Source organism: Grammomys surdaster, unplaced genomic scaffold, assembly GCF_004785775.1.
Source record: "Grammomys surdaster isolate TR1022 unplaced genomic scaffold, NIH_TR_1.0 125852, whole genome shotgun sequence".
Classification (NCBI taxonomy): domain Eukaryota; kingdom Metazoa; phylum Chordata; class Mammalia; order Rodentia; family Muridae; genus Grammomys; species Grammomys surdaster.
The window spans coordinates 3,554,319-3,569,442 of record NW_021620678.1 but is presented as its reverse complement, the minus strand read 5'-3'; the positions used below and the strand labels follow the sequence as shown (position 1 = coordinate 3,569,442).

The following is a 15,124-nucleotide window of genomic DNA, read 5'->3' as shown; positions in this document are numbered from 1 at the left end:
GGACCTGTACTGAAAATGGCACATGCTACAGCTACACTTATCCAATAGCCCTAACTCACCCAGAGGGATTCCAGCTTACTTCCCCTGCTGTCCTCTTTTGCCCATAGGGGCTCCAGCCTCTTTCCCTCAACTGCAGGAGACAGCTTCCTACTGCTTACACACCCAGAGAAGCCATTGACTGGATGCCGGTCACCCTTCATGTCCTGCCAACAAAGTGTTCTATGAAGGTGTGGGAGATCTCATTCCTCTCTGAGGCAATGTCTTCAAGTCTTCAAAGATTTGCATGGGTAGCAGACCAGGTGATGTTTCTGCATGCAATGATCAGATCATCCATCTTGAAACCGAGGTCCACTAGATATTTGTCTATCATGCTTAGCCAAGAATGCTCAGCTCCTGGGGAGGGACTGAATGACACTGGCCGCTCCCTACACTTGACTAAACAAAACACACGATAGCGGCAGGACACAGAGGACAAAGGGCAACCCTGGCATTCCTTTATAAAGTGGCAGGATCCAAGCTTGGGGCTTGCTGATCCTAGGTGTTGTATTAAGTGTTGGTAATTGGTCTCTAGGAACCTGGGGCATTGGAGCTGTGATGGGGCTGCTAACTGGGACTGGCCTGTGGCCTGTGGCCATATTCACAATCATCTTCATATTACTGGTGGACCTGATGTACCGGCGCAGGCGATGGAATTCTCGCTACCCACCTGGCCCTGTGCCATGGCCTCTGCTGGGTAACCTGCCCCAGGTGGACCTAGATAACATGCCATACAGCATGTACAAGGTGAGTGACTTAGTGGTCCATGGTAACTGAGGATATGGTGCCCACAGCAGCACATAGTGGGGGGGTCAAGCCAGAGATCAGACAGGGATCCAGTCCCCAAGAGGGGACATGCATAGGACTGTTTTGGTGGCAGCTGCTGAGACTTTCTATAGCAAAGGTTTTGGGGGACAAAGTCTAGGATGTGACTCATGATGTGACAGTGGGGTTCAGTCTACTTGGACAGAGCTGCAGCCATAGAAATCCCAAATACATTATGATCCTGTCAAAGACATAATCTTGACCTACTGTGAGGTCCACTGCACCATATCAGTCAGGACACCAAGTGGAGAGAGGGGCTGTGGCTGCCTGAATCTCGAGCTACTGTGTGCTCTCTGGAATCACTGCCCATCTCAAGAAACAAGAGTTTCTTCATGTGTGTTGACATGCTAAGGGACCTCAGGACAGTTTTCTGGCTCTATCTAGGTCACAGCTGGGATGCCACATCTACAGTGATCCCTTTTCTGAACTTAAAAGATAAGAAGCCGCAGTGGTAGGAATCCTCATGTGGGGATGGAGCTCAGTGAACAGCATTTCCTGGGATATATGAGGACGAAGAGTCAATAACAAGCAACACACACACACACAAACATACATGTACACACACACACAAACTCACACAGAGAGAGAGAGAGAAAGAGAGAGAGAGAGAGAGGGACTCACATGCACATAAGCACATACATTCACATATACAAGAGCGCATGTGTTGACATACACAAATATGCACATACACACATAAAAACTGCCTTTGCAAGTTCACACTTTGACAACGGTTGTGCAGTAAGCCTGGTTCTACGATCTGTGAGGACCTCCACTTCTTACGTGCTCTGTCCCTCTACTTCAGCTTCAAAACCGCTATGGTGACGTGTTCAGCCTACAGATGGCCGGGAAGCCCATGGTTGTGATCAACGGGCTGAAGGCGATGCAGGAAGTGCTGCTGACCTGTGGAGAGGACACTGCTGACCGCCCTACAGTGCCCATCTTTGAGTACCTGGGTGTGAAGCCCAGATCCCAAGGTAAAGGGCTGTGGACGGTGGAGATGGCTTCGGAGATACGGCAATGAGGGGAGGAAGTACAGGGCATGAGTGTGAGTCTGAATGTGGATAAGCAATCCCTGAAAGTCACTGAAATCCATGTGACCACCCAGAATGAACTGCATTGTGGTAGCAAGGTTTTGAGAGGCTCATGACTAGAACAGAACCCAGAGGAGAAGAGAGTTGATGAGAGCAGGAGACAGCATAGCTGGGCATCCTTGCTTACACACAGATGTGTCTGCAGGTGTGGTCCTTGCATCGTACGGGCCGGAGTGGCGAGAGCAGAGGCGATTCTCTCTGTCCACCCTGCGCAATTTTGGCTTGGGCAAGAAATCTCTGGAGGAGTGGGTGACCGAGGAGGCTGACCACCTCTGTGATGCCTTCACTGCCCAGGCTGGTGGGTGACAGGTGAGGGATGTAGTTGGGCACAGGGAGACATGGGAAGTCCATGGACTTGCCTGCATCTCCACTCCATCTCTATTCCCAGGGCGGTCCATCAATCCCAACGCCATGCTGAACAAAGCCGTGTGCAATGTGATTGCATCTCTCATTTTTGCCCGTCGCTTTGAATATGAAGATCCTTACCTCATCAGGATGCTGAAAGTACTGGAAGAAAGTTTGTCAGAAGTCTCTGGGTTCATTCCTGAGGTAGGAGGTTCAGGGCAGCCAACAGAGACACTTCTGTGCATACTGTCTTCCCCGGGAAGCTGTGTGCCAAGGCTGTGGGAGAGGCCTTCTGGTGGTCAACTGCAGGAGGATATGCCTGTGGACAACTGTTCGATGGCAGGAGGGGAGAAGTTGACCAAGATGAGGATTTCCAGAAAGGGAGAGAACATGGGCCCTCTGTTTTCATGGAAGACACAAAGCCTGTGGCTACTGTGGGGGGGGAATATTCCTTCTGTTTATGAGGTTCTCTGAGATGCTTTAAGTGCCTCTTACAAATTTGACAATTAAGCAGGAGGTAAGTGACAGATAGGGACAGACAGACTCTGGGTCCATTGTAAAGAAGGCTGGCACTGAGCCTGGTCCAGGTACACAGTGAGAATCACTAGCACCAAGGAGCCAACCAAATGGTGAGTGGGTAAGAGCTTGTCAAGCAAGCCGGGAGACCTGAGTTTGATATGTGGGACCCATGTAAGATAGAGACAATTGACTCTACACATTGTCCTGTCATTTACACACACCGTGGCACAGCAGCCCCACACATGATCATGAGTCACTAATAATTATCTGAAGAAGAAGCTCTGAGAATTCCTGTGTCCCTGCAGGTTCTTAATGCATTCCCGATTCTCCTGCGCATCCCAGGGCTGGCTGACAAAGTCTTCCAAGGTCAGAACACCTTCATGGCTATAGTGGATAACCTGCTGACTCAGAATAGGACCACGTGGGACTCTGCCCAGCCACCCCGAAATTTCACTGATGCCTTCCTGGCAGAGATAGAGAAGGTGATTGGAAGCCACAAGAGATGTAACCAGGGGCTGTGGGCTGAGGTCCTGAGAGCTCTGAGGCCAGAAGGATGTGGTCCTGTGTGTCACCACATAACTCAGCACCTGGGCTGCCCGGGGGACAATGGGAGGCCACGTGGACCTTCCTCTCCCTACTGAGTCTACTCTTTCTGACTGGACCAGGCCAAGGGGAATCCTAACAGCAGCTTTAATGATGAGAACCTGAACACGGTGGTGGGTGACCTGTTCGGTGCAGGGATGGTGACCACCTCAACCACACTGTCCTGGGCCCTGCTACTCATGATCCTGCATCCGAATGTGCAGTGTAAGCATGGCTGGGGCTGGGAGAGAGGTAGAGACACATTCCCCAGGTGACTTGAGACATTTGTGGATCCCAGGACTAACTTAACCCAGACTCCAGTACTGCTCACTGGTGTCTTTCTCACGTGGACTCAGCCCTTTACATGGCTGTAAGACAGGGAAGTTTCCTGTGACTGTTTCACTGAGGGGATGCTGTCCATGCAGGCAGAGTCCAACAGGAAATCGATGAAGTCATAGGGCAGTTGCGGCGTCCTAAGATGGCAGACCAGGCCCGCATGCCCTATACCAATGCTGTCATCCATGAGGTACAGCGCTTTGGGGACATTGCTCCATTGAATTTTCCACGCATCACAAGTCGTGACATTGAAGTACAGGACTTCCTCATCCCCAAGGTAGGCCTGGGCCTGTTAGTGTTTCATCATGACCACTATCATACAAGGGCAGGAGAGATCACTACACACGATTCTCAACATGTTCACAAGAACCACAGTCCATCCAGGCTGCAGCCTTTGAGATTTCTCAGGAAAGTGAAATCCCAAGCAAAACGGCAAAAGCTAACTTTATAGAGCATTGCACACAGGGATGATTGCTGAGTTGGCCACGCATGGGAGATCTGTTACAGGGTCCTCCAAGATGCTGAGAGCCTCTGGGGTTGAGATTGAATGAGGAAATCCAGTGAGTGCAGGCAAGAAGTTATGCATGTGGACATGGTTACTATGGTCTAGGCAGCCCAACTCCAGCCATGTTCACCCCATGTGCCTCCTGCCAGGGGACTATCCTCATCCCCAACCTGTCCTCCGTGCTGAAGGATGAGACTGTCTGGGAGAAGCCCCTCCGCTTCCATCCTGAACACTTCCTGGATGCCCAGGGCCACTTTGTGAAGCATGAGGCCTTTATGCCATTCTCAGCAGGTGCTTCTGGGGGTGGGGGAGTTGGCTGCCTGCCTGTCCCCAGGGTGTCTTGGAGGGTGGAGGCCCTATCAGGTCCCAGATTGACTGAGCCCTTCTCCCACCCACAGGCCGCCGAGCATGCCTGGGGGAGCCCCTGGCCCGCATGGAGCTCTTCCTCTTCTTCACCTGCCTCCTACAGCGCTTTAGCTTCTCGGTGCCTGCTGGACAGCCCCGGCCCAGTGATTATGGCACCTTTGGTATTTCAGTTGCCCCCTCCCCCTACCAGCTCTGTGCTGTGATGAGGGAACAAGGACACTAATTCCAGACCTGCTCTGCAGGGCAGGCTGAGCCATGCAAAATAAACCAGTCTTGTGACAGCTGTTTCCTGATTCAACCCAACCCTGTCTTGCTGGGTCCTCAGACAACACTCTCCAACCACGCTTTCCCAGCTGCCTCATCCCTCCTCAAGAGACAACTTGACTGCTGAGATTGAAGAGTGTGCTGGGTCTGCACCATAGGTACAGGGCTGCAGTTTCAGCACTTGGGATCTCATATCAGGAGGATCATGTGTGTGGAGCTATCCTGGGATATACAGCAAGGCCTAGGTCAGCCTGGGCTATACAACCAGGAGAGTCTGCCTGATAAAACTAAAGCAGAGCTACAAAGAGGGTACACTAAGAAGACAGGAAGAGAGAGGGAGAAAGGGAGGAGGAAGGAAAGGAAGAAAAAGGCAGGCTGTGTTCCAGAGTGACAGCTGACCCTGTGTCACCCACGAAGACCCATCAGTACTGACCAGGTTGGTAACAAACTGCAGGCAGAGATCAGGTCTCCCTTGGTCTCTGGAATAGGCATAGCAATCTTACACTAAGAGTCAGCACTGCTCCTGTCTGGGGACATGACATGATGGTCCCCAAGACCCTGTGGTGGCATGAGTGACTGGAAAGGCTCCCAGAGACAGGAAGACTGTTGTCCTCACAGTGGTGCAACAGAGAAATGACAGAGAAGAAGAGCATCAGCAGGCAAAGTGACAGCTGAGCTCAGGGAGTCTCACACACTCCCAGCTGTCTGTCAGATTGTCAGAGGGTGGGACTCTCAGTCACCAGTGTGGCTCAGGCTGAGGACATTGCTCACAGTGAACCTCAGTGAGCCTCACTGTCCCAGGGCTTGGTGTGTGCCAGAGAGATGGAGCACACATATGGCTGACCCATCTCCACATGCTCCAAGTCACACTCAGGCAAGCTGAGGCCACTTGCCTAAACCCTGTTCCAGGTGTAATTGGTGCCACATGACCCTCAGCCACAGCTGTAAGGAGACACTGCTATCAGCATGTCTCAGGCTCTCAGTCAAGGTCTCCCACAGCCTGACAGGACCCAAGCAGTTTTGCTGGACTGTGCAGGACAGAACTCCCCAAGCTGAGGTCACTCTTCAGCCCTGTCCACACTCCTTGCCATACCAGGCAGATTGAGCATTTGTCTGAATATCTTTTTTGTTTTATTTTTGTCAGGCATCACTAATATCGACCGGTATCACCATTTTATTTATTGTAGTGTTGAGGATTGACCCCAAGGCCTTCCGCTCAGGCAGCCAGCTCCAGTGAGCCATCCCTAGCTCATTCTTTCTTATAGCTCAGTGCTGCAAGTCATGCCTAGTGTGTACCCTGTACAGCATCCCCTCCCCAGATCGCTTCATCTGGTAAATGGAGGTCTGACCCCCAGGACAGTAGCTCCTCTTTCTCTCCTCTGCACAACCACATCATTCTGCCTTCTGTTTTGTGACTTGACAGAGGGCACTCATGCACTCTCTGTGACTGACTTTAGACTTCAAGGCTCCTTCACTTTCAGTAGGCGTCACACTAACTCTTTATAGTCGGACTGTAGGAATGAGCGAGGCTCATTCAGAACTCACTGTTCTTTCTCAGCTTTTGATTACAGTAGATAATTCTGCTATCTGAGAGAAGGGCTTGCCATTGGAAGAACTTCCATGGAAGTATTTCATTTCTTACAACTCTCATGTCTTATTATATTAATCTCTTGCTGCCCCTGATTTATAAAACAAAATCATAGCTGTGGATAAATTTTTTGAAGTCAATAGAGGCTGGGGAGAAGGCTCAGAGGTCAAGTGCTCTTACTGCTCCTCCAGAGGACCCAAGTTCCGTCTCCTACACCTACATTGGGGACACAAAGGAAAATGTAACTCTATCTCCAAGGGACCCAACATCCTCTGGCTTCACAGGGCACTAAGCACCCATACAAGTGTCACACACACACACACACATTAAACTCTAATAAATCTTTTTTAAAACACCTTTATTTTTATGATTGGTCTCTGAGGTTATTTTAAGCATCTATCCCCTTGGGGTCACAAATAAAGGTCATATTTTGTTTGTTTGTCTTTTCTTTTCTTCTTCTTCTTTTTTTTTTTGATCCACTCATCTGTCAGTGGATTCTTGTTTCTCCTCCTTCAGCCAGTATGAACAATGCTGGTGTGATCAAGGGTTTATAATTACCTCCTTGAGCATCCTTAAATTCTTTTGTCTGTGTTTGTGTTTGTGTGTGTGTGTGTGTGTGTGTGTGTGTGTGTGTGTGTGTGTGTGTTGGGACCTGACTCCTACCAGAAAGCGGCTACTATCTTTGTAGCCACCTCAAGCCATATACCCTGACAAGAGATTTGATTTTCAACAGCCCATAATAGCTGAGCACACTCTGATAAACATTTTGTTGTTCTCACATATCCTGTTTTGTTGTATAGTGCCCCAGCTGCAAGGCACATGGTAAATCATCTTCAGCTATGTTCCCCTGCATGTGCCTATAAATGCCCAGGATTTCCTTTCAATAAAGGGGACTTGATCAGACATCCTGTCTTGTCTCCATTCTTCACATCTCTTGCCCCTCCATCTCCACTCTCTCTCTTGCTAGACCCTGTTGACTGACCTGCACAGGCCTCTGGTGTCCCAACATGGAGTGTGGACTGGAGCATCTGGGGCCAAATGTGGGGTGCAGATCAGAGCTCTGGCCCTCAATGAGAGGCAGCAAAAACAAGAGACACAGCAAGGGACATTACTGGAAGAAGGGTGGACTGAAAATTCAGAAGTGAAACAAAGTTGAACACCATGAGAACCTGCCACGTTGAGACCAGGAAGGCATAGTAATGAAAATGGGGCAAGAAATACGTCAGCCTGAACTCAACTCTCTGTTTTTCATTTTGTTGTTTGCTGTTCACGTGTGTCAATTGTCGGCTTTTGTTTTGTTGTTTGAATGTTGTGTTTCATGTTCAAATGAAAAATAAATGCATATATCCAAAGTTGGAATCCAAAATACAACCAAAGGTAAATGACAATTTGTAAGAGTCAGTCTGGGATGACCTAGAGGAAGAGGCAGCAAAATATTATGATCCTGAATGGCCCTCTTCCCGAAGGCCCTCTCCCTGTGCATCTCCACCTCCAGATGCTCCTGCTATGGAGATGGTGGTTGTAGATCCCAGAAAGGAGCTACAGAACAAAATTTTTCTCCTTAAACAACAAACTTCTCTTCTTAAACAACAAATAGAGTTAGAGGAAAAGTATCAGGACTTAATTAATCAGCTACAAAAATTAAAGACAAGGAAGAGGTCTCAAGAGGGCAAGGCCAACTGCGAAAATCACCCAGGTCCTCGCATTCCTCAACCTAGAGTCCAAAGACAGCCCCTATCTTCTAGCTTTAGTTCAGCCACAGATCAGCCAGAGGAGAGAAAGGCTGAGGCTTTCCCTGTATCAGAGACCAGAGCCGCTCAAGGGGTTGCTTGGAGACATCACACAGGGTTTAATTTTCAAATCATTAAAAAATTAAAAAAATACAGTGTCACAATATGGCACCACTGCTCCTTTTACTCTTGCAATCTTAGAATCTGCTGCAGAGGAGTAGCTGACTCCTGGCGATTAGAATACTTTAGTGAGAGCAATTCTTAGCAGAGGATACCATCTTATTTGGAAATCAGAGTATCATGAGAATTGTAAAGAAACAGCTAAGAGAAACATTCAGGCAGGCAGTGGTTGGTCCTTTGATGCCTTACTAGAAGAAGGGCAATTTGCTTCTAGTGATAACCAGATGCAATATGACCCAGGCTTATTCACTCAAATTCAAAATGCAGCCATGAAGGCTTGGCATAAACTCCCAGCAAAGGGAGACCCTGGTGCATCTTTGACAGCAGTCAGATGAGGGCCTGATGAGCGATTTTCTGATTTTGTTCATCGATTAATGAAAACAGCAGGGAAGATTTTTGGTAATGCAAAGGCAGGTGTAGGTTATGTGAAACAGCTTGCATATGAAAATGCCAATCCTGCCTGCCAAGTGGCCATTAGACCCTACAGGAAAAAGACAGACTTTACTGGGTATATCAGACTCTGTTCTGACATAGGGCCCTCCTATCAACAGGGCTTAGCTATGGTGGCTGCCATGCAAGGACAATCAGTAAGAGATTTCTTAGAAAGTAGAGACAAAAAGGCCTGTTTTAAGTGTAGCAAGCCTGGACACTTCAAAATACTGCAAAGCAAAAAACGAGTTAACCCAGAGACAGCCCAGAAAACAGCCTGGGCTATGCCCACATTGCAAACATGGAAGGCATTGGGCTAATTAATGTAGGTTCAAGACAGATGCACAAGGAAACATCCTTTCCCATAATCAGGGAAACGGGAACAGGGGCCCACCCCAGGCCCCAAACCAACACAACCCAAAACAGGCTTATGGGGCAGTCAGTTTCATACCAGCAAACAACAACAACCTCTTTCAGAACTTAGCCGAGAAACACCAGGAAACACAGGACTGGACCTCAGTTCTGCCACCCACACAGTATTAACCCCAGAAATAGGCCTCAGGCCTTACTCACCCGAATATTTAGACTGCTCTATCCAAATGTGTTTGGCCTGATAGTGGGAAGAAGCAGTGCTACTATACAGGGACTACAAATTTTTCCTGGAATTATAGACAATGATTATCAAGGTAAGATTAAGGTAATGGCCAACGCAATACAGAATATAGTCACCATTCCTACAGGAAGGAGGATAGCTCAACTCTTGTTACTTCCATTGTTTCCTACTAATCACAAATATAAGAATCCTAAGAGAGGGGATCAAGGCTTTGGTTTCTCTGACCCATACTGGGTACAACCTATAGTTAAACAAAAACCTATGATGACAATATGGCTTGATGGAAAGGCATTCCAAGGCTTGGTTGATACAGGGGCTGATATGACTATCATCAAACAAAGTGATTGGCCTGCCATCTGGCCTCTGACCCCAACCCAATTTAGGGGATATTGGCCAAAGTCAAAACCCACAGCAAAGCTCTAAGGTGCTGACATGGAAAGATAGAAAAGGAAATACAGGAAATATACAACCTTATGTCATCTGGGCCTTCCCATTATTCTCTGGGGCCGAGATATGTTATCCCAGTTGGGACTGATTATATGCAGCCCTAATGAAGTAATCGAGGCTCAAATGATAAACTCTGGATTCTCCCTGGGGAAAGGATTAGGAAAAAGTGAAAATGGGATTACTCATCCTGTTGAGGCCCATGGTAACACTGGAAGAAGAGGCTTGGGGTATTTTTGATGGGGCCTATAGATTCAGCTGCACCCCTAGGGCGTTGTGTGGATCCCATCACCTGGAAGGGGGACTTGCCCGTCTAGGTGGATCAGTGGTCCCTAACCACCAAAAAATTACAAGCTGCTCAGTTGCTAGTGAAAAATAAATTTGAAAAAATTAAAAAGGGGGAATGGTACCCTACCAAGGGATCCCCCAGAAATTTTAAATTTTTTAACTTTGGATTCTGAAGGAAAATCTACAGCTAGATTTTGGCATCCTGATACCAAAAAGAATTTTACAACAGTCCTCTGGAAAGACCCATTAACTGGAACCTGGAATAGGCCAGATCTAGTTCTTATCTGGGGAAGAGGTTCTGTCTGCATATATTCCCAAACAGCAGATGCTGCATGCTGGCTGCCAGAGAGACTGATCAAACAAATAGACAATAATAAGAAATCCAGGGAGGAGAAACCCCCTGAGAAACATATTTTTTCTTTGCAGGAAACATGAAAATGCTTCACAATTGCCTTCAAACTGGAACAGATCAACCAGCAAACCTGATTTGGGAAGTTCTCAGTGCAGAAAGAAACATCACCACCCGCACCTCCAGGGTGGCTCTGTTGGACTCTTGGTTCCCTGACTTGTGATTTAGTGGGGTACATTGTTTAGACCCAAGAGAGAACCCATTACCACAGTTACTATAGTTGGTTTTTGGATTTAGGATTGACTGGGGCAGGGAGAGGGATTTCCTTACTTGTTTTGTTAAAATCAAAACTATGGTCAGTTCTGTACTTCTATAGATTTAGATTTAGAAAGAATGGATTTTGCTACATCACATTTGTAAAATTCATTATCCTCCTTAGCTGAAATAGTGCTACAGAGTAGAAGAGGCTTAAAAAGGAGTGTTGCTTTTATACCAACCATTCAGACAGTGTTAAGTCTCTTATCTCTTGGGTCCATGCTATTCAACAGACTGATGGCTTTTGTACAACAACAGATAGATGCTATTCAAATGAAACATATAAAGGTCCGTTATTACAGGCTGGAAGTAGGGGACTCTAAAACCTCTGTCATCAAGACTGATGAGGATTAACCCCTAACTTATGTGCTAAGCCGGAGAGTCAATGACAGGTAAGAGAACACCTCAAGACCCTCCTAACTGTGAGGGCTCAACATCCTAAGACAGGAGTTCAACCAAATGGCTGTTGAGTATCCAAAGATGGGAAAGGGAAGCTGGGGGTGGGGGTGGGGGGTCCTTTGTTCCAACCTAAGACAGGCACGGTTTCTGTAACCCAGCCTTCCCTTTTGAAAAAATTAAAAAGGGGGACCTGTTGGGAGCTGACTCCTAGCAGAAAGTGGCTAATATCTTTGTAGCCATCTCAGGCCATATACTCTGACAAGAGACTTGTTTTTCAACAGCTCACAACAGCTGAGCACACTCTGATAAACATTTGTTTTTCTCACATATCCTGTTTTGTTGTATAGTGCCCACAGCTGCAAGACATGTGGCAAAGTGCCTTAAGCTGTCTTCCCCTGCTTGTCCAAACCTGCAAGGCACGTGGTAAATCATCTTCAGCTGGGTTCCCCTGCTTGTGCCTATAAATATCCAGGATTTCCTTTCAATAAAGGGCACTTGATCAGACACCTTGTCTTGTCTCTATTCTTCACATCTCTTGCCCCTTCATCCCCACTCTCTCTCTCTCTTGCTAAACCCTGTTGACTGACCCGCATGGGCCAGATCGTGTGTGTGCATGTATGTGTGTGTGTGTGTGTTTGATGTGTCCATGTCTGTATATGTTTATTTATGGGAGATCACTTATATATTTGCTCATACGGACCAGAAATCCATGTCAGGCATCTTCATCTATCTTACCTGCACTCCTGTGTGGACATACCACATAGCTTCAACTTGGAACCTCTGATCATCAAGTGGTCAAAGACCCACAGCCCTGAGTTACTAGCAAAGGTACACTCTTAGCCAAGTGGAACAAAAATCCGAATAAGTAGAGGTGACATCTTTGAACCTAGATCAAGCACACTAAACAAGTGCTTTCCTGTGAGCTCCATCTTGGCTTGGCATCAGTCACTCTTGATTAGTACAGGTGTTGGCCAGAAGTCTACATCTAGTTTTTCTCTAATCTTAATTTTTGTATTTTAATTTTTGCTGTGCTAATGTTTAGACAGGGGTCCATTGCATCCTAGGGAGGTGCTTTACTTCTGAGCCACATCCCTAGCCTTCAGTGTGTGGCTTTGGGGGGCTAGAGGTATGTTTGGTTGTGCATATTGTCTTGTTTTCATTCACCTCACCTTACCCTTTAAATGGTTGACTAACAAGCCTGTGTGGGTAGAGCAAAAGACAGGAAAAGAAGGGATGCATATTTTGTTTCAAAAAGCTGACAGAGAGTTTGTTGAAGCTGATGTTGGGCATTACCTATATAGTTTCTAGCAGCAGGGTTTTTTTTCTTTTTTCTCTCTCTTTTTCCTCATTTTTTGGCTATTTTGTTTTTAAAACAGTCTAAGCAACTGGAAAAATGCAGGCAGAATTAGAGAAAAGACTGTCTGAGTAAATAGAAAAATTACATGTGAAAATAAAAAAGTTTGGGCAAAGACAGGAAGAACATCAAGAAAAGGAAGAACAATTAGGTTCATCCCCAGTGACTGAGTCAGAAAGAGAGAGTTTTCCCCAAGTAGAAAGAGGGGAAGGAACTGTGTCAAAGGAAAGTCAAGTCAAAGAAAAGAAAAAACAGAAGGATGGTCAGATGAGACAGGTTTTTTGTTTTTTTTGTTTTTGTTTTGTTTTGTTTTTGTTTTTGTTTTGTTTTGTTTTGTTTTTGAGGAAACAGGGTTAAAAATACAGCACCTTTGGAGGGCAGGGAGTCCTTGTTTAAAAAAAAATCACCAACAGCATTCCCAGTACTTATACAGTATATGCTTTCTAGTGAGGATAATCCACATGGTCATGATGAAATAGGATGATGTCCTATAGAAATGAAGGACCTAAAGCAGTTAAAGAGGCAATGATATCTTATAGGATGCACTCACCCTATGTGAAACATTCTCTAAATGATTGGGCTACTCAAAATAGAATTATTCTACAATAGGGGGGGGGAATTGGTAACAGCTATACTAGAGGCTGGTCCTCAGCTGCAGTGGTTGTCATGGTAAAGAGAAGAAGTCAAGAATTTGGAACAGCACAATAGAGCAAGGGGAATATATATAGTGAGGGACCAGTTGATAGGTGAAGGTTATTATGCTGATATACAAGAACAGGTCCACTTTGAAGATGCAATCATAGAACAATGTCATTTAGCAGCTTTAAGAGCTTGGTACAAAGTTGAGGAGTCAGGAAAGAAATCCACATCATTTACAAAAATTATACAAAGCTCTAGAGAAGCCTTCTCTGATCTTTTTTACAAAGATTGATCTCAGCAGTAAACAAGACCATATCAGACCCTGATCCAAGATAAGTGTTGATAGTGACCCTGGCATTTGAAAATGCAAATGCAGAATGCAAAAAAGTCATAAGACCACTGAAGGCATGGGCACTGTCCACAAATGAATGCTTTAGCATATGAATGATATTGGTTCTAACATATAATATAGGTCAAGTTCTAGCCAGAGGTCTCCAATATCAAAAGGCCTAGTGCTTTAATTATGGGAAATATGGACATTTGAAACATAATTGTCAACAAGGCATCTCTAAGGGCAATGGTTTTTGAAAATATAAATCAGAAAGAAGGTCCAGCCTTCTAGGAGTGTGTAGACGATGTGGCAACACATGTAGGTTCAATGTCTTCATGGATCTATGAGTCCATGTCTAAAAGCAATGATGCTGTAGATTTGGCCATAGATTAACATTTTACACTATCCCCAAAAGAGTTTATGGTCCTTTGCCCTCAGGGACAGTAGGAATGGTCTTGAAAAGGAGCAGTTTGACTTCCCACGGATTTATTGTGCATCCAGGGATTATATATGAAGATTTCAAAAGAGAAATTAAAATACTGGCTTATATGTGAGAAAGATTGAGGGAGAGAGAGAGGCAATTTAACACAGGTGATAGACTTGCTCAGCTGTTACTGTTTCCTTATGTCACAAGCAAAGCTGCTCCAGTAGAAAGACCAGGAGGGTTTGGAAATACTGGAAAGCATGTGTTCTAGGAAACAGTTGTTAATGATCAGAGGCCAAAATTAAAGTTACAAGTGAATGACATTAAAATAGAACGTTTGGTGGATACAGGAGCTAATGTAACTATCATTTCACCAAAATCATCGTCATCATCATCATCATCATCTTGGAATTCAACATGGCTACTTCAAAAGTTTTATACCCAGTTTCTAGGAATTGGAAATTTATCTCAGATAAAACCAAGTGTACAATGGGTTAAATGTGTGAGACCAAAAGGCCAATAGGAAAGTTAAGGCCTTTAGTGGCCGACATGCCCATAAATTTTTGGGGACTAAGATTTATTACAGCATTGGGGAACTCAGATTAATATTCTCTCAATACCAGAGACAATCCCTAAAATAAGGGGTGAGATGGAAGATGCTTCAGTGGAAGGCATTGAAAATGTGATCCAGAACAATCTCAGACTGTGCAGGTTATCCAAAATCAGGATGCAACAGGGATTGAGTTTCCAATTTTATAAGGCGGGGGAGGGGCACTGCTTTTGTTTCAAATGCCCGTATTTCCCACAATTAAAGCACTAGGCCTCTTGATATCGGAGACCTCTAGCTATAACTTGACCTATATTAGCATGTTATATGTTAGAACCAATTATACCAACAACCTACCTTTAAAATGACTGACTAACAAGCCTGTGTGTGCAGAGCAGTGGCCCTTAACTAAAGGGAAAATTAGAGGCACTTGAGCAGCTGGTACAAGAACAGCTGAAGGCTCAACAGATAGAAGAGTCTACCAGCCCATGGAATTACCCCCATATTTGTTATAAAAAAGAAATCAGGGAAATGGAGGATGTTAACAGATTTGAAAGTGGTAAACAGAGTAATCCAACCAATGGATCTGTTACAGCCTGGAATTCCTTTGCCTTCTTTACCACCT

At 45.8% G+C, this 15,124-nt stretch overlaps 1 protein-coding gene across 1 annotated transcript; it reads left to right on the top strand.

Moving 5' to 3' along the window:
- The first annotated feature begins 503 nt into the window (after positions 1-503).
- Positions 504-4,903, top strand: LOC114640816 (cytochrome P450 2D9-like). The gene is made up of 9 exons (XM_028789852.1): positions 504-783; positions 1,664-1,835; positions 2,098-2,250; positions 2,341-2,501; positions 3,122-3,298; positions 3,482-3,623; positions 3,824-4,011; positions 4,389-4,530; positions 4,638-4,903. Exons 1-9 carry the CDS (start codon positions 595-597, stop codon positions 4,826-4,828), a joined length of 1,515 nt encoding a protein of 504 aa, XP_028645685.1. The 5' UTR covers positions 504-594; the 3' UTR covers positions 4,829-4,903.
- Positions 4,904-15,124: the final 10,221 nt, after the last annotated feature.